At 47.7% G+C, this 19,735-nt stretch overlaps 1 protein-coding gene across 7 annotated transcripts in view; it reads left to right on the plus strand.

Annotated features, from left to right (window-relative positions):
- SMOC1 (SPARC related modular calcium binding 1) overlaps positions 1–19,735 on the plus strand; it is a 137,606-nt gene that overhangs the window by 84,419 nt on the left and 33,452 nt on the right. For 4 of the 7 annotated variants that reach the window (XM_014457833.2, XM_023755875.1, XM_023755876.1 and 1 more), the window contains exons 4-7: positions 470–569; positions 2,662–2,709; positions 17,187–17,276; positions 19,418–19,498. In XM_014457833.2, the coding sequence (XP_014313319.1) occupies positions 470–569; positions 2,662–2,709; positions 17,187–17,276; positions 19,418–19,498 (319 nt within the window). The remainder of the gene's footprint in view (positions 1–469; positions 570–2,661; positions 2,710–17,186; positions 17,277–19,417; positions 19,499–19,735) is intronic. The other 3 variants (XM_014457836.2, XM_023755878.1, XM_023755879.1) reach the window with 1 other exon arrangement.

The following is a 19,735-nucleotide window of genomic DNA, read 5'->3' on the forward strand; positions in this document are numbered from 1 at the left end:
GCTGACTATAAGAAGGGATGCTGGGAAAAGCTGGAAAGACAAGAAAAGCTTAGCACCGCCTCTGCTTGTTAAACAAGGGTCACATCAACCTACAATGGGGACATCTAACCTGTATTTGCCAAATTAGTTCACCAATCAGACTTTTTTACAGTTGGATGGGAGTGTATGCCAGTGTTTGGGGGAAAAATGTGTGGGTATTGGTGAGAACCATCACAGGAAACACATATTGGATCTAAGATAGTGTTAGAAGTCATAAGAAAGAAGTAGATAAGTTTCCGTGGCTGTACATGGGAGTCATGCAGAAAACATAATGTTGTCGGCTGACGAGCCCACTCTGGGGACAGATGCTGGGGTGAGAGGTGGAAGGAGCTCACCCACCATACTGGGGATGCTTTCGAAGGGGTAAGAGATGGCTGTTGATATTGTGCCCCAAGACTTACAGTTCTTCCCCTTTGACTTTTTCGTACAGGTGCAGTGCCACACTTACACGGGGTACTGCTGGTGTGTCACCCCAGATGGGAAGCCCATCAGTGGTTCTTCTGTGCAGAATAAAACTCCTGTATGTTCAGGTACCGTAGGGAGGGGCGGGAAGAAAGAAAAGGGTTGGAGAGAGACCTCTTGGCTGTCCCCTGAATTCTGTAGGGGAATATTTGAAAGATTGGTGGTGGTTATCAGCCATCCTCAGGTGAGGGAGGGTCCCACTCGAACATGCACTTGCTCTTAGTCAGCCGGGTGACAGAGTCAGTATATACCTGTATGCATATATTTATTATTGTAAGTGTAGGTTTCTGGTTCAAGGCTCTTTTCCCCAAATATTGGCTGTAACCCCTAGAGCACGGCATATACATTTTTAGCTCGAATGCTCTGGCTGCTAGTGGCCCTGGGAGCTCTTGATTGAGGTGGATTTCAAGGCTGCATGGGAATGCAACAATAAAGACCATGATGATCAATTAGTGATAGTTGCCATGAGCACAGGAGAGGAGAGTGGTGGCCTATGCACCATAGGTGTGCCACCCCTGAACAATGTAATGTAGAGCGATGGAGAACTCTCACCACAGTGGTCCTCACACCTGGCTGCCCTCGGCGGTGCCTGGGGGACGAAAAAGAACCCAGGTGTTGAGGCCCCTCCTGTATATTCTCACCCAGCAGGTCTGCAGTGAGACCTGGAGTCCACATGTGTATGAAGCTTCTTGGATGGTTCTGATGAATAGACCAGTTAGGGCACCACGGCTTTATAGTGACCCTCTAGGTCAGCCCATGGCAAAAATTAAGTCCTTTCTATTTCCAACTTGATAAGCATAGGGAAATTTTGCTCTTAGGTTAGCTTCAGGGGACTGTGGACTATGGATTTACACAAGCCCCACACTTTCACCTCCCATGAAGATGAGAGTTTCTCCCTTAATTCACTATGCCGCTCAGCCTTCATTAAAAAATACAAAGCCCTATCCCACCATCTGCTGCTTCATATTTCTCAATAGCTATGTGTATGAGGTTTTATGTATTTACTTATCTTAATTTTGAAGTGCAAGCAAAGGATGAAACATTATTCTAAAACCTATGGGAGATCCCAGAGGCTAGCAGTTCTGCTATCCTAACATTTTCCTTTTTTTTCCCCACAAAATTTATTCATTTTTCTTCTGGCCCTGCTATATAACGGGAGAAGTAAGTGGGAAGGGCAGTAAGTATCTACATTAGGAAACCAAGACTTTCAGGCCAGAAAGGGAAGTTTATTTTTGGTTTACATGGAAACTGGAAACCTAAATTGGGTTGTTGTGGGAGGGGGCAAGAATGAGCCCTCCTTGCAGATGACCTGGAAAGTTCCATTGAAAGCAAACAAATGCACTAGAAGCAAGTCATGCAGGGTAAGATAACTGAATTCTCACAAAATCAGTGCCTGGAAAAAGGGTATGATATAGACTGCGGAAATATGGGTTCTTTCTTTTCTTTTGGCGTGGACGTCCATAGATGCCTTTCTGTGGATGAGCTGGCTGTGCCCTGCCTGTGTGGTGGGTTTTGTGGAAAAGACAGGTGCCACATGGTCAGAACCAAAGGATGGGTGCATATGGCATCCTAGCATCTGCAGGGCAAAGTGTTTGGCCAAACTCACACACTACCCTCTCCTTAAGGAACAGCCTGCTGCATCTAGAAAATTGTTTCCATGCCTCAGACTATTTTGGCCCATTCAGGACAATTGGGCCAACAATTTTCTACTTAATGCAGATGGAAAATCGCCGATTTCCTGCCCTAACCAGCAAGGGATGTCAATCATTGCATTTGCAGTAAGAGGGGGTTTCTTTTTGGTTGGTCCTACTGAATAGCTATGGCTCAGAACATGGAGCCGGTGGGGGAGATGGGGAGTGGAGGCGAGGGGCAGTCATTGGAATGTTCAATAAGGGAGAAGTCTGGTTACAACTATTGCCAGGGAACCTGGAAATCATGGTTCATCTCAACAGTGCTGTGATATCAGTGACATTGACATTAAACAAACCCCACTCAACATGTATGTATGTACTAACTGTGTATATAATGTCCCTAGATATGTATACGATATATATACACATAACCATATGCTCATAACATCAGGCTGTGCCAACACTATGAAAGGAACCAACCGCGATGCATTCTGAATGTCTTGTGTTTCTGTTTCCCCTCTCACCCAAGGTTCAGTCACCGACAAGCCCTTGAGCCAGGGTAACTCAGGAAGGAAAGGTGAGTAGAGTTTTATGCTTTATCTAAATGTTTGCTCCTAAAGCCAGTCCAAGCAAGAATTCTTGGACAAGATGGATGGAGCTGGGGTGAGAGCTAAAGGTGCCCTGCAGAAAATATCCATTCTTATTCTGTGTTTCCTCCCAGAAGCACCGAGGTGAGTAAGGCTCATCGGTGGTGGGGACCAAGCTCCCAGGATTTCTGGGGGAGGTGAGCGAGTGCAGGCCACAGAGCCGGCAGGGACCCTGAGAATCTTGGTTCCTAGGAGGTTCAGTCAATCAGTGTCGCCAGCATTAAACAAGAAGGATAATGAAAGTACTAGTAGGCGTGCTCAAGTCTGCTCCGACTCTCTTATTTTGGAAACCCATGAGCATTATTTCCCTCACTGCTTCTCAATAACTATTCCAGCTCCTCCAGTTTCTCTTCACTAAGACTAGGCTGGCTTCATGGGCTTGCCCCCCGTGCATTGGTTGTCATAAAATTCTCAACTATTTTGTCTTTGAACTTGTGCTTGTAAGTGCGGAAAGTCGACGGGACAATGACACGTGCGTGTGAGCAGCAGTACATGCAGTTGCATGTCTGCTGTGGATCCTTGGTCCCATGTGCACGTAGCTTTTGTGATGCATGCTTTTATAGTACGCTCAAAAATTTAATTTTTCTTTACCTACAGCAACATCAAATAGCAAATTAAAAGCATCATGGCCAGCCGAGAGAGACTATGGAAGAGAGGATACAACTTTACTTTTAGTCTCTTTAATGACACTTTCCCCTGCTTTTTGAACAGAAGGCCTGTCGTTTTCAACTGTGTACTGGGCCCTACAAATTATATATACCCCGATTAAGGCATATGTCTGAGTGCTCTTTAGGGGTCCAGCTGCCATGAGGAGCAGGTCCCCGGGGTATGCGGACCATAATTTCCGGTGTGGCAGACACTAAGATCACCGCTGCTCACCTCCAGGATGACATACAAGCACACGGAGAGTTGTGGTTGCATAGAAAATAACTCACGATTTCATTGCATGAGTGAGAAATCCAGAATCCCATTTTCAGGTAAAACCCAGACAAGGGACCTTGGCTGAGTTTGAGGCTTCCCACTTGAATCTGGGCCTTGGGAACTTCATGCTCATAAGACCCACGTGCTAGTTGGCACACACTGTCACAGGGAGACCAAGGTGAGTCCCTAGACCAGGGGTGGGCAAACTTTTTGACTCGAGGGCCACAATGGGTTCTTAAACTGGACCGGAGGGCCGGAACAAAAGCATGGATGGAGTGTTTGTGTGAACTAATATAAATTCAAAGTAAACATCATTACATAAAAGGGTACGGTCTTTTTTTTTTTTAGTTTTATTCATTTCAATCCGGCCCGCGGGCCGTAGTTTGCCCACGGCTGCCCTAGACCCTGCTCCAGGCACTTACTGAATAGAGAGGGGAGGAGGAGGCCAGGTCACCCTTTCTGAACGTAGGAGATGAGTGTCCGGAGAACCTGCTGCCTAGTTGTGGGTGCTCCAAGAAGATGTGGAAGTAGGGCATGGTGACACCACCACCCACTGCAAAACATGGACCAATGGACTAGATGGGCTGCTCCTATTCCTGTGAGCAGGAATGAGTAAGTGGGTGAAAAAAAGAGAGCAAGTGCCTTCCCAGGTCTTCCTGGGAACAGCGGAGACAGCTGTGAGTGTCTTTCTGCAAAGAGCTGGAGTCATCCATTCTGTGAATGGCGTGTATCTACGATGTATTGGGGCTGGAAAAGAAAGCTGCCTTCAGTGTTTCTTGTTGCAACAGGAGTCTTCAGAACATGCGCTTTATTTCTGGGCATGAGGTCCTGGTAGTAGGGAAAAAAAAAGGCAGTCCACTCAGAACTGACCACCCAGATTTTCCCCACGAGAGGGTACAGAGTTCATGATGCTGAGTAAAGCACCCTCACCAAGAAAGGCCATGGGGTTTGGGTTCTTAAACTGCACAGAGAAGTGCTTTCCAGATTGATGTGACTTCGCACCCCATGGATAACGTAAGAATCAGACACATGGTCATGGTGGGATCTCACGGATTTATCAGGAAGAGGGCAAGGAACCTGATTCCTCCAGGGGTGGTGCAGGGAACAGGGGCATAGAGTCTGAAGCTTCATCTCAGAGCTAAGCTGTCATCAATTTTTAGTTCTTTGCTGTCCTATACCAGATGAGTTCCTCCCTCCGTGATGGTTCTGCAGAGGCCCCCTGTTTAGTGAAAAGGCCTGAGGGGGGGGGGAGGGAGGGATGCTAGGGCTTATTTGCCTTGGAGAATTGACGTGTCAGTGAGCTCTCTTCCTTCTACTTGGGAGGATCGGTGTAGGTGCTGATCCTGTTCTCTCTCTGCCATGGGCAGTGCAGTGAAATGTAGTTTGGGGCCACCTGTAGGAAGGGCCACCTGAAGCCACACCTGCCCAGGAAGCTGAGGTTTGAATGGGGACAGGGTGCGAGAGGGCATTCGTAATATCCTGTGTTGGCCCACTGAGGTCCCTCTTTCAGCTGCCACTTAAGAATGGAATGTGCTCCGAGGGCAGCAGGTGGGAAGACACAAAGGCCCCTTGTCTGAGCTCGTGCCCACACGTGGGGTCTCCTAGCAGGCATCTCCAGAGAGCCGGAGCTCGCAGCCCTGAGGCCTGCCACAGGCAGATGCTGGGCCTGGCCCTCGTGCAGGGCAAGGGTCCCGGTGGGAAGGAGGTGAGGCTGGAGGGCTGGGTGTGTGAGCGGTGGGGGGCTGCGGGGGAGGAGCAGCCCCGGCCTATTCTTTCCCCACCCTCTTGAACATGCTCCACTGACAGGGCTGGAGGGATCGGTTCTCTCTGCCTGGAAGGAATGAAAAGACGTATTGTGCAGCCACAGAGAGTCTGGTTGCCAGCCAGGAACGAGTCCTCCAAAGCAGAGGAGAAAGGCAGAGCGAGAGGAGGCTGGGGGAGGAGGCCCAGAGAGATAGCAGGAGCAAAGGAGGAGGGAGAGAGGCCAGGCAGTAGCAGGTCACAGCCGGTTGGCCTGGACTGGGAGGCCTGGGTTGCTGAGGCTCCTGGGTCCACAGGTGTGGAGCCCGAGGGGAGAAGGGGAGGGGGATGGGGTGCTGTTATCTTACCCAGATGCACGTGCTCCTGGAAGGGAGAGGGTCAGAACTTCAGACTATTTATTTAATCCCTTGGAATGTCCTTGCCTGGCTCTGATCTTTGGGCCCCTTGTGTTTCACCGACTCCTTTACAGGCACATGTGTGGTAATTAACACGTGCAGTGTAGGTCCCGGCCATGTGTTTGGGTTTCAAATATCCATTGATCTGGGGCACTCCCTTCCCGGCCACCCCTCCCCTTCTTCTCCTTTGGTTCTTGCCCTTGAAGAGTGACAGAAGGGGGGGGGTCTGTGTGTATTGGAGGGTGGGGGACACACGTGCATCCACATGTATTTTATTGAGGCTACAGAGGAATGTCAGAACAGGGGAAAGAGCCCCCAACAGCCCTTAACCCCTGACGATCTAAAACCGCCCAAGGCTGCAGAAGTTGTGGTAGAGATGAATTTTTGGTTTCAACTGAAGAATGGCTGGGAAGCAAATGTGTTTAGAGATCATGAATTTACCCAGTGGCTTTTCCTGGCCGACCAAAGCTCGTGGGGTTTCCTAGGTGCCTCTTTTTGGGATGTTGGTGATAATGAATGTGGATGACTTGGGGAGCCCTCGGGATAACTGAATACAGCCAGGGACTGGTCCCGGAGTCATTGCTTGTGAGGTGGCAGAGGGAATGCACCGCCTCCAGCGCGTGCGGTGGGGGAGGGGCGTGGCGAGGAGTGACTGCATGAAAGAGAGGCGAGCCCTTGTACACTGAGTGCTGGCAGTTCTCCGGGAGGTTTTTCCTTCTGGACCTGGGACCTAGAGAGCCCAGGGTGATGCTTCTGTACATGGCAAGGGGAAAGTCTAGTGCCGTGGTTGGCAAACTGCGGCTCGCAAGCCACATTCGGCTCTTTGGCCCCTTCAGTGTGGCTCTTCCACAAAATACCACGTGCGGGCGAGCACGTACAGTGCGATTGAAACTTCGTGGCCCATGCGCAGAAGTCAGGATTTTGTGGAAGAGCCGGTATTTTGTGGAAGAGCCACACTGAAGGGGCCAAAGAGCCGCATGTGGCTTGCGAGCCGCGGTTTGCCGTCCACTGGTCTAGGGTCATCAGGGGTTTTCTGCAGTTTGCCTTTTTCTCCTTGTACCAGGTCTGGGAGTTCGCTGTTTAAAGAAAGTGAGGACAAAAATAAAAACACGAGCAGCCTCTGCGTACATTTCCCCATGGGCTTCTGTATTTGTCAAGCCAGTCTTCGAGAGGCACTGAACTTCCAAAACCCAACCCACCTTTAATTTGCAGAGATTTTTTTTTTAATCTTCACTGGCTGCTGTGTAGTATGTGCTCCAGGTAAAGAGTAGGTCACACTCTTTTATCCAGGTAAAGATAGAGACAAAGGTCCCTCTCTTTTGTCTCTATCTTTAGAATTTCTCATGGAGCCTGGGTCTACAGATTGGTACCAGCTGGGAGATCTTGTCACTCAAGTGACGGATGAAGCATCCTCCTGATTCGGGGCTGAGGGATGTGCTTAGGGCAGGGGTGACGGATGGCGGGCATCCCAGAGGAGGGGGTGGTTAGCACACCTGAAGGAGGTTCACCTCATTGCCCTGAGCCTGGCTGAGGTGTGCAGGCTCTTGTATTGGGACATTCTACATGTGGGGTGTCGCTCCTGCTGTACCCTCTTCCCAGCTATCTCTCTGATTCCTCTTCCCCCAGCACCGAGGGAGAAGCTGGATCAGTAGTTGATCTGTCAGCATGGCCATCAGATGGCAAAAGTGTGATGACCTACCAGCCTGCGCTGGGTTTGAATGGAGGCGGGCAGCGGATGACCTGTATGGGTTGGCTTCTGTGCACACTGAATTACCCTGTGGGATGAGAAGCATTCTCATTCCCATGCTGTGCTTGCTGGCCAGAACTGTGCCTGAGCAGCTCCAAGCCCAGGAGAGGCAGCTCTTTGCTCTCTGCATGCATGTTGCTGCTGCTTTCTGGTGCTCTGAGCCACCCTGACCAGGCCGGGCATATCCGTGCACCAGCTTTGCAGAGATTCGTTGTAGAAAGGGTGTGCATGAGTGTCATGTGTGCACCACGTCTCCTTCCTCCCACAGTTAGTACTCTCCCAGCTTAGCCCATCTACTGAACCCCCTGCCCTGCATCTTAGCCCCTATTCTGGGGTCTCCAAAAAAAGTTTGTGCATGGAAAATACTAAATTTAGAGTTTGAATCCCTGCCATATCCCCATTTCCAAGGGCTGGAGATGAAATGGGGTGTATGGATCTGGACTAGCCTCCTAGTCATAGGTTCTTACGGGTTCCTGGCGTTATTAGTAACCATTGACATATTATATTTGTTTTTTTTATCCTTTAATTCAACAAATACTTATTGAGAACTTACTGAGTACCAGGCTTGTTACAGTCACTGAGGACCCAACGACAAGTAAAATGATAAGAGCCCTGGCTTTGCCTCACGGAGCTCATATTTTAATAGTCCTTAGCCTCTTCTTATAGAACTTACCTTCAGGTGGAGGTAAGGCCTCCCAGGGGAGCACAGGCTTCTAGATGCCGGGAAGCTGTCGCCTCTGAAGGGGACAGAAGGCGGGTGGATCCTCCAAACAGGCCTGGGTGGGAGCTCTCAGGGCCAGAGCCCCTAAGGAAGGACCTCTGGTGGAGGCTGTCTGCCTGAGATGAGCATGGCCACTGGCAGGCTCTTGGTCCCTCTACCTGGTGTCTTTGTGGGGCCCCTGACGCCCGGGTGAGACAGCTCACTGTTCCTTGGCTGAGTGAGTTCGGTTCCAGGTGTGACACAGAAACCTGGAGGGAGGCTGGGATGTTGGCATGCGGTGGGAAGGCCTCAGGCCACATCTGCACCCCTGTCTCCAGCCCCCAGCCCCAGGGGGCTCCTGTGGCAAAGGCTGAGGAGTCATCACTCTTGGGCCCTGTTGCACCAATTCTGTGCCTGCTGAAGAAAGCTGTGAGACTCAAGGGCTGCTTATTCTAAAATGTGTAAGGGAGGGCGACAGAACTAGAACAGCTAAAGCAAATTTTCCAAGGACAAAGAAAATGGGAGGTACTACTCTATCTGTTTTTATAAATAAAGATCTCTTTACTATTGTACTCCCTCATGACCCTTTATGAATTTTCAACTGATGCTTCCCTTTGTTCTTCCGAACAGATGCTATAACCCTTTTAGTGTTGATTTCACTTTCTTTTTTAGAAAAAGATATTTTTTTAGAGCAGTTTTAGGTTCACAGCAAAATTAGGAGGAAGGCACATAGATTTCCCCTGTACCTCCTGCCTCCACACAGTCACAGCCTCCCCATTATCAACATCTCACCAGGGTGTTACCTTTTTTGCAACCCATGAACCTACACTGACACATCATTATCACCCAACGTCCACAGTTTACATTGGGTTCACTCTTGGTGTACGTGCTATGGGAATGAACAGTTATACTATGACATGTGTCTACCTTACAGTATCACACAAAGTATTCTCATTGTCCTAAAAATCCTCTGTGCTCCACCTGTGCATCCCTTGCTCTCCCCTCCCGACCCTCTCCTCCCACCAGCAATCACTGACCTTTTTACTGTCTCCAAAATTTTGCCTTTTTCGAATGTCACATAGTTGGAACCATAATATTCTGTTTGATTTTAAGATTATAATGCTAAAGTAATCAAGACAGCGTGGTATTGGCCCAGGGATAGACACATAGATCAATGGTACAGAATAGAGAACCCAGAAATGGGCCTTCTGCACAGTGTGGAAAGCTGTTTGGTGACAAAGGTGCAAAAACAATGCAGTGGAGGGAGGACACTCCTTTTGATAAATGGCTCTGTAGCAATTGGACGTCCATAAGCAAAACCAAAACCGCCAAGCTCCTCACACCTTATACAAGGATTAATTCAAAATGAATCTTGGACTTAAATTTAAAATGTAAAAAGCTATTGAAAGTTTTAGGAAAAAAACATAGGATAGAATCTTCAGAATCTGTAGGTAGGTGAACTTATAGACCTTTGCTATCTTAGAACACCAAATACATGATCCAAAACATTTAAAAATGGAATTAATTGTGGGACTTAATCAAAATTAAAAACTTGCCCTTCCAAAGATCCTGTTAAGGGAACAAAGAAACTACAGGTTGGGAGAAAATATTTGTGAGCCACGTATCTGACATAGGACTGATATCTAGAACATATAGAGAACTCTCAAAAACTCAGTAGTTGAAAAACCATTCAATTTAAAAATAGGCAAAATACTTGACTAGACATTTCATCAAAGCATGTAGGTAGAGGGCAAAAAAACAACAACCCACCAAAAACCCCCCAAAACAAACCAAACCAAAAGATGTTCAACACCAATAGCCATAAAGAAATGCCAGTTAAGACTATGATAAGATATCACTGCACATCTATTAGAAGAGCTAAAATTAAAAAAAAAATAGTGCAATGCCAAATGCTGGTGAGGATGCGGACAAACTCAATCTTTCACACATTGTTGGTAAGGAATGTAAAGTGATACAGCCACTCTGAAAAATACTTTGGAAGCTTCTTCAAAAATAAAACATCTAAACATACACTTACCATATAATCTAGCAATTGTACTCCTGAGCATTCACGCCAGAGAAATGAAAACTTATGTCCACACAAAAACCTGTACATGGATGATCACAGCAGCTTTATCTGTAAGAGCGAGAGATGGACACAGCTCCCATGCCCTTCAATGAGTAAACTGTGTTGCAGCCATACCGTGGAATACTACTCAATAATGAAAAGAGGCAGACTGTTGATATGTGCAACAACTCGGATGGATCTCAGGGCATTAGGCAAAATGGAAAGGGTCAATCTCAAAAGGTCACACACTGCATGATTCCATTTATGTAGCAGTCTAGAAATGACAAAACGAGAGAGATGGAGTTAGTGGTTGGCAGGGGTGAGGGATGAGGTAGAGGAAGGGAAGTCTGACTATAACGATAAAGTATGACTATAACGGAAGTAGCACGAGGGAGATCCTTGTGATGAGATAGTTCTGTATCTTCATTGTGGTGGTGGTTACATGAATACAATTGCATAGAAGTTACATAGAGCTACCTACATACACAAATGTACACAAATGAGTGAATGTGAAACTGGTGGAATGTGAATAAGGTCTGTGAATCATACCAATATCAATGTCCTGATTTTGCTATTGTACTATAATGATATTACCTATATAATTATGTTATCTATATAATTATCTTAATTACAAAGATGCCATCACTGGGGGGAACTGGGTGAAGGATACATGGGACTGCTCTGAATTATTTTTGCAACTTCCTGTGAATCCATATTCATTTCAAAATAAATAGTTCAAAAAAAAAATAGCAGTCTTCTGTGTGAACCCAGCCCTGAACCGACTCCTCCACTTTCCCCCTCCCTTCTCCTCCTCCTCCTCCTCCTCCTCCTCCTCCTCCTCCTCCTCCTCCTCCCCCCCTCCCCCCGCTCCTCCTGCCCCCCCCCACCACCACTGTTTCCCACTCTCCTTCCTCTTCCTCTTTCACCTCTGGTCTACCCTTTGCATCAGCCTCATGCTTTTGCTCTTATTCAGGGGAATGTGGAACTTGAGGATGTGGGCAACTGCTTGCAAAAAGACAGCTTTAAGCTTGTTTTCACTTCTTTAGGGAGGGAGTGTGCAGGTGGGTAGACGGAATGTAAAACATTGATCTTTTGCTCTGGAAAGGACCCAAACTGCTCAGATAACTTCTGCTCTCAAAGTTCTGAGTCAGGACAGCTCCCAGTGCATTTCTGAGCCTCGGTGGTCATGGGACATGCATCTCAGGAAATGCCGAGGCTGAGTAACATTCCATCGTCCGCCTGGTGTGATTCCAGCCTGGTTTTAAGGGATTTTGCAAACAGGCCTAGTTGTCTCTTTATGATGCTCAAAATAAGTAATCTCAACTTCCACACTGGGTCCCTGAGTCTGGCATAAATGTGGCCTCTTCAAAAGCAAGAATCTACCACACTTCTACCAGCCTGAAGTTTATCTCCATGTCTTTGAACAAGTTGGCCAACAGAAGCCCAAAAGAAGATAAGTGGGAGAGTGACCAGTGATGGACACGCACTGGACAGAGCCCAAGAACTGAGGGGAGTTGGAATCATTGAGAGACCTTCTGAATTTCAGGAGGGGGTGGTGGTTTCTTTTTTCCTCTTTCTCCAAGGCTTCTCAGTTTTGGAGACCCCAAAAGATGCCATTAATAAGGATTCCTCCCCTGGCCCCTTTGACACATTTGCTTTTGAAGGACCTGGAAGAGAAAGCTCTTTGTATGTGGTCAGAATAAACTCATTGTACACCCAAACAATTAACTCCTCAATGGACTTGCCAGACCCTTGAAAGGCCCAGCCCTGCTTCCCTGGACCTCTTGGGTTCTATTCAGTCCCTTATGCACACCAATGTTTTGGGGTTTTGTTTTGTTTTTTGTTTGTTATTCTGAAAAGTCCTTTCCTGAGAATAGTCAGAGCGGATCAACATTGTCCTCAGCCCAGCATTTATCTCCACTCGCCAGCGAATGTCAATCAGGAATCAAAAAGCCAAACAGAGGAGGCTTTGAACGGTGTCATCGGGGGTCGAAGTGACTTCCAGCTGTCTGTGCGTGGGCCAGGCCTTCTCGCAGGGCAAGGAATTGTGCTGTCACACAAACCCGCTGTGTGTATGGGCTCCCAGAGCCGTGCGGGGGCTGCACGTTCTGGGGCTGCACCTGCAAGGAGGCGAGCCTGGGGGTGGGGAATCTTGGGAGGCCAAACTCGTGGCTCTGGGCTGGGTAGTTTCCAAGGCTGCTCACTGCCTCGGGGCTTTTTAACTGAGACTCGGTCTCTTTGTGACTTCCTCTCCCCTGGTCGGTGGTGAGAATAGATGAGGAAAGCCACCTGCCAGAAAAGTTGAGTGTTGTAAAATGTGACAATATTATTATTGTTGTTGATCTTGACATCCTCCTTGAGAAATTCTTTCAAGTTTGCCTTGTTTATTTATTTTTTAAAAAATATTTCCAAATTTACTTTTTTCTCCCGGTATGAAAAGTAAAAATCTTTGAATTAGCTTTTTCCCCGGTGTTCTGTCTGCTTCACCGTGGTCTAGACGTGTGTTATGGTATATGAAAGAAAAATAAAGTCTTGCTATTTGAGGTCCAAAAGAATCATCAAGAGTAAGTGTCAGGCATCAAATTATCATGTGCATATATATATATATATAAACTGAGATTCAGCTATCTTTCTCTTTAAAATACAGGGTAGAACAAAAGTAGATTTACAGTTCTTCATATGGAACATAATACAATAATTAATTGATAATAATACAAGAATAAACAGTGTTTTGCGTACTCACAACTGTAAACCTACTTTTGCTCCACCCTGTATATGGAAAAGTGTCCCCCCCAAATCACGGATTGCTCAAATAACATAGCTGTTGCTGCCGCCCGATGATTTATCTGTGATGACGTTGACACTACCTCCCCTTTTGTTTTAACAGCTTTATGGAAGTATAATTATATACCATAACATTTACTCACTGTCAGTGTACAATTCGATGAATTCAGTACATTTCTGGAGTTGTGCAGCCACTACCAGAGATCAATTCCATCTCCCCAAAAAGAAACCTTGTGCCCACCTATAGTTACACCCATTTCCACTCCAGCCCTAGGCAGCCAGGGTCTGCTTTGTCTCTGTACATGTAAATGGACTCCTGCAATATGTAGTATTTGCACATGGCTTCTCTCATTTGGTATAATGTTTTTGAGATTTATCTATATTGCAGTTATTATATGTGCAATTACTATATTGCACATGTGTTAGTAATTCATTCCTTTTCACTGCTGAACAATGTTTCTTTATATGGAGATATCACAATGTATTATTTATCTATTAACCAGTTGACAAACATTTGTTCCCAGTTTGGGGCTGGAAATATGCTGCTGTGAATATTTGTATACATGTCTGTAGGTGGATATGTTTTTATTTTTCTTGGATAGTCTCAGGATTGGAATTTCTGGGTTGAACAGTAAATTTATGTTTAAGTTTTGAAAGAAATTGCCAAACTCTTTTCCAAAGTGGTTACCCAATTCTATATTCCCATCGGCAATGAGCAAGGGTTTCAGTTTCTCCACATCCATGCTGACACATGGCATTATCTATTGAAAAATTTTAAGCCATTCTAGTAGGTATGCAGTGGTATCTCATTGTGGTTTTAATTTGCGTTTTCCAAATAACTAATGACATTGAGCATCTTTTCATGTGTTTAGTAGCCATCCATGCATGTTCTTTGGTGAAATGTCTTCTAAAATATTTTGCTCATTTAAAAGTCAGATTGTTTGTCTTCTTATTGAGTTGTAAGGTTTACTTTATGTCTTAACTTAAAAACTTTGGTAGGATTTTAACTTTGCAAATCCAATTTTGAAAGTAGGCTGTGGGATGAGGCGTTTTAGTACTACTATACCTCCTGTAAGAGGACTTTAAAGTCTTTCCTCCTACACAGCATCCTGAGGCTGGGGAAGCAGGCATCCTTCACTGTTAGAAGAGGAAATCACTGCCCAGAGAAGAAAAGTGAGGGGTTCGGGTTACCAACTTATTGCCTATAACTCCTGGATCTGGAGTGTGACCCCGTTGGAGACTGGGAGGCCAGGGGCACATGTGGAAGCGTTTCTGTCTCCCCAGGGCCCCGTGTGGGGCCTGGTGTTGCCCGAAGGCTTGCCAGGAGGCAGGACCGATGTGGACCTTGGACCCAGGCCTTGGAAGGGAGCGCTTGTTTGCTGGGTCGGGAGCCAGGTGCCCAGGTGCCCGGAGATGATGGTCAGAGGGTCCTGTTGGCGTTGGCCTGGCCTCCCATCCTTTGGGCATGCTGGATCTCACAGGTGGCTCTCCTGGCAGCAGGGTACCTTGCTTTTCGCACTTCATAAAGATTTCCACCTCGGGCCTCCCCGGGGCAGTGCAGCTGCGTCTCCTCACCCCCGGTGACCCTATCCTGCAGACAGATCCACTCCCTGCACGTGGCTTCATGCTGTGTGGGCCTCTGGGCCTGCATCTGGGCAATCTTGGAGGTCCTCAACCTGCGCGCTTTCCCGGGAGACCGGAAGCCCTTCCTCCTCTCCCTGAGCAGCAGGCATTATGGTCTGGCGCTGGACCAGATGGGCAGTCCCCCCGGGCTCTTATCTGGATGATGGGAGAAGTAAACAGAATGTTTCTGTTGTTCTGCTCCAGAGAGAGATACAGCTCTTGGAATACGGGAGGATTTTAATTGAATATTACAATGTCACATAAGCCATTTTCCACTGAGGTTCTCACCCGGCATTGTCCCTCTGGCCGTGCGTGACTTCTCGCTTTCCCTTTGTTACCCTCGACGCCCCTCCGCCCTATGCGAAGGGCCTGCACACACTGCGCTGGGCCATTCGGGCTCTGAACTCTGCATCCAGCGGCAGCAACCAAATGTGTATTGCAGCTGCCAAAAGGCTTCATTCAGTGGCTCGTTGAAGTGAATGGAAAGAGGTGTTAATAGGGTCAGGGGAAGTGATGCTATTAAAAATGACATTGTGTGGCTCTGCTCCGTGTTTATCCTCCCTCAGTGACTTCCAGACAAACTCACCCAGCTTGGCACCAGAGATGCCTGCTCCAGACTCAGTGTGAGGCAAATAAGCACTCCAGCTCGGTTAGTTACTCTTCTCTTCCTGCTGCGTCTTATCTCTTGGGATGGTGGTCAGGTGACTCAGGGTCACCTTGGCCCCTGTGGGAGGTCAGTGTTGGTGTCAGCACATGAGAATAATAGCAGGGTCAGGTGTCACACAACTCTCGGGTCGCCGGCCTCAGCCTCCAGCAAGGGTTAGGGCCTGCATAGCTCTCCCATCTTAAGATCCCAAGGGTCAGGTGTTGGTGCAAGAAGGGGATCAGGGCTCTGTTCTTTTTGGCTCTCTGGACGTGATGCAGGGAAGTCAGCCAAAGGTTCTGGAGCTCCGAATGGTGCCGGGATTGTTATTCCTGATGATCTGACTGGCTTTGCAGAGACTGAGAACTCGCGTTCTCCACAAGTAGTGAATGCTCGGAGAATAAAGTGTTCAGTTCTGAGAGACCTCTGGGGGTCTTGGGAAGAGAGAGATGGTGTAACCATAAAAATGTCTGCGACCACAGCGCCCATCTTCCTCCCCGCACTGAGGGAGGAAACAGAATTCTCTAAACTATGCATTCTCAATGGGGGCGAAGATACCTGCTCCCAGCTGTTGCCAAGGAGGCAAACATTGGTTCTGGGGCATTGGTTTGGGGCGGGGGGCGGGGGGGGAAGCATGCTCTGTTTACATATAAAGCACAGATATACATACAGTGCATGGAGTGTATCTTTTATTAGGGAAGTGATTAGGAGAAAGGTGTCTACAAATGCTCCTTAGGTGAGTAATAATGAAAAAAAAAGGGGTTGAAAACCACTGCTGCAAACTAAGGTTTATTTTGATGAAAATAGCAGAGTCCTGAAAGGTGAGAGAGAGCGGCCAACCCTGCCAGGACGGAGGGTGTCAGGACTTGGCTGCTGGGAGCTCCCTGCTCCCATCATCTGGGTTAGACATTGGAGAGCGAGTCCAGGGTGCAGTCTCCCATGGCCCCGCTCGTGTTGTTTGCCCCCTCCTCTCACAGGGGCTTGTGGTACGTGCTATTTCACAGGGGTTCCCAATTCTCTTCAGTTCAGCATGCTGGAGAGAGAGTGGTCCTTCCTGCCTTCTCTTCTTATTCATTCTTAAATTGTATTTAATTTTAAATTCTTCAATTACAGTTGACATACAATATTATACTAGTTTCAGGTGCAGAGCATAGTGATTTGACATTTATATAACTTGCAAAGTGAGCACCCTGATTAGTCTCGTTCCCATCAGACACCCTACAGAGTTATTACAATATGATTGACTCTTTTCCCTATGCTGTGCTTTACTCTAAATGAGGATAAGAAAAAGTTAGGAGTTCGGTGGGGGTGGGGGGGGTGGAGAGGGAGGAATAGCACCTCAAGTCTCTTGCTTTCCTTAAGCTCTTCAATGAAGGCCACTAGAGAGGTACTGGGCTGCCACCTTTCACAAGAGGGCGGGAAGAAACTTGGGGAATTTGAGGCCACGCTTTGTGATCATGCCTGGCCGCCATTTGGGGCTGCTGGGCAAGGAGGGGAGCTTTCGAGTGGGGAAGACCGAGGAACTCAGACCGACGAGGAAGGGTCCTCCCAAGCCATGGCAGCCCAGCTCCCTTTCGCCCCTCCCTTGGAAGAGCGAGCACACCCCTGGATTTGCCTTCCTGCTGGTGTCTCTCTGTGGTTCTCTTTTCCTTCTTGTTCTTTTCTTTCTCTCTGGTCTCTTCATTGGGACTTGGCCGGGCCATGTGCAAACCCAAACCATTCAACAGTGCTGGAGAGTAGATAGTATTTACCTCAATAATGGTAGTCTCTTTCCGATTCTTTTTAACCCTCAATTCAGATGACGGGTCTAAGCCGACGCCCACGATGGAGACGCAGCCGGTGTTCGACGGGGACGGTAAGCTCCGGTATTACTTCCGACTCCCATTCCCCACCCGGTTTCAGATTTGGGGAAGGTAGGTCTTTCCTTCGGATGTCTGTTTAAGCATTATCATTCTTTTTTCTTTTTTTAATTGTCATTTTCCCCAGTGTATGCTGGGTTGTTTTGACCTTTTAAACAAATGCAAACCCTCCCAGGAACTGGTACACTCGCCACTTCTGGACAGGCCCTCTGTGCTCGCCAGGCTTCCTGCCTGGCTGCTGGTGGCCAGCAATAACACAGCCTGCACGGACCCTGGGAGCTGCCAAGACTGAGGAGCCACGGCAGAGAAAGACAGTCAGGCCGGCACCGTCCCCTCAGTAAATGAACCAGCACCGAGACGCTCCTGCCCTGGGCCCAGCTTCGTGCTCAGCCTCTGGGGGACGAAGGAGAAATAGAGCAGATGAAGCCCCACTCTAAAGGCAGTGGCAAGCCTTGGAGGGCTTTGTGTGTTAAACTACGTGGTCTTAGTTATAATTGTAGTAGAAATGTATGGAAGGACGAGATCACAATGCTCTGGGGAGAGATTCTGCGAGGAGATGGCAGGGACTTGAGCTGGACCTTGAAGGTGGGGAGGAAGAATTAGGGCATTCCAGGCAGGGGACCGGCATGGATAAGGGAGGGAGTATTGTGGGGATGGGACATAGTAAGGAAAGTAGCAGGAAAGGGACAGGTTAGTGGAGCTGGTTTGGTTAAGTTGTAGGGATCATGAGAGTTGAATCAAGACAACTGAGAGAGAAGAAATTCTAGGTCAAGAGAAATAGTTGTGGCTGGTGGCAAAATAGATGTCCCCAGAGGTATAAGAAGTGTTGAGGAAGAGCTTGGGGTGCAGAAGGCTGGCCTCGATTTGAGTTTGAGGTGCTCAGGGCCTATTCTTCAGAGTGCTTTGCTAAGTACTCCGGGTTCCCACGAGGAGGAGCTGGACGCTCGGCACAGTGCCGAGTCTGACAGCTAGGTTCAGCCCTTGGTGCAATGTATAGCAACCTTTAGTAGCTTTCAGCGAGTGTATGCAGGCTGGATCATGAGCCTGGACAGTGAGACAGAGGAATAAAACAAATCATGCCACTGTTTGGTACTATGGCTAGGGATGGCCCTAGCATGAGCTGTCCTTTGCCACTGATCATTTCGTGGGACATATTTGTGTTCATGCCCAGAAGTTCCAATGCTTCTGTGATCCTCAAAGGTCCTTTATCACCGGCAAGCCTGGACCCTGGGGGATTGGGTGGAGAATGGAGACCATGCCAGCTTAGGCGACCTCCCCAGTACCCCCACTGAAGATCTTGTCACTCTACAGTGTGTTCATGGTCATCTGTCCCTGGAGGGCCTAGAACAGTGATGGTGAACCTATGACACGCATGTCAGAGGTGACACGCGAACTTATTTTTTTTGGTTGATTTTTCTTTGTTAAATGGCATTTAAATATATAAAATAAATATCAAAAATATAAATCTTTGTTTTACTATGGTTGCAAATATCAAAAAATTTCTATATGTGACACGGCACCAGAGTTAAGTTAGGGTTTTTCAAAATGCTGACACGCCGAGCTCAAAAGGTTCGCCATCACTGGCCTAGAAGCACCCCCGCGCTCTCTGGATGGGGGTCAGCCTCTGTTAAATGAGGAACCATTGGACAGGGCATGAAGCACACACCAGCCCTTTACTCTCTTTCCCACATGCAGGAGAGGCTCAGCACCTAAAATCTGTGTGGCTCAGCCGTTTCCTCCAACAATGGCCTTTGTGGGTTTGTCTGGTGTTCGTTTGTTGACTTATCCCCTTTAAGTTCTTCCAGGGAAGCAGCTGAGAGAGACTTGGCTTGGCCCAGGTTCCTCACCTCCTGGGATAATATTTTTATTCCTGGATGGAGTGGCTCAGTGCTTCTGGACGCTGACCACTCTGCCTCCCGGAACAGGAGCCCTTGCTTGGCTCCTACAAACTGATAGGGAGAGGAGCTTCCACAGCAAGGAAGGGGGAGGTTTGGGGACAAAGGGCAGATGAGGCAGATAGTCAAGCCTCAATGCCTCAGGCTTTAAAAATGCTATTAAGAAGTCTGGGAGTTTATAGTCCAATTTACATGCTCTCTTTGCCTAGACTTCATTTTCTCTCTCCTTTTTTTTCTTTCAGAAATCACAGCTCCCACTCTATGGATTAAGCACTTGGTAATCAAGGACTCCAAACTGAACAACACCAATGTAAGAAATTCAGGTAAATGATCTGACTTGGATTATATGCCTACCTGATAGCCCATGGTTGCCCCATGGTTACCCCATGACTACCTACTGGGTAGGCTTGCGCAAGTTATTTACCCTTTCTGGTCTTCAGTTTCTACAGCTGTAGAATGAGATTGGATGAGACAATTCCTTCCATCTTTAATCATCTTCAATTATTATCTCAGGGATCCTCTTTCATGAGCAGTTGACACTTTTAGCTAAAAAACCCCAA

The sequence above is a fragment of the Myotis lucifugus genome, unplaced genomic scaffold (genome assembly GCF_000147115.1).
Source record: "Myotis lucifugus unplaced genomic scaffold, Myoluc2.0 scaffold_85, whole genome shotgun sequence".
Lineage (NCBI taxonomy): Eukaryota > Metazoa > Chordata > Mammalia > Chiroptera > Vespertilionidae > Myotis > Myotis lucifugus.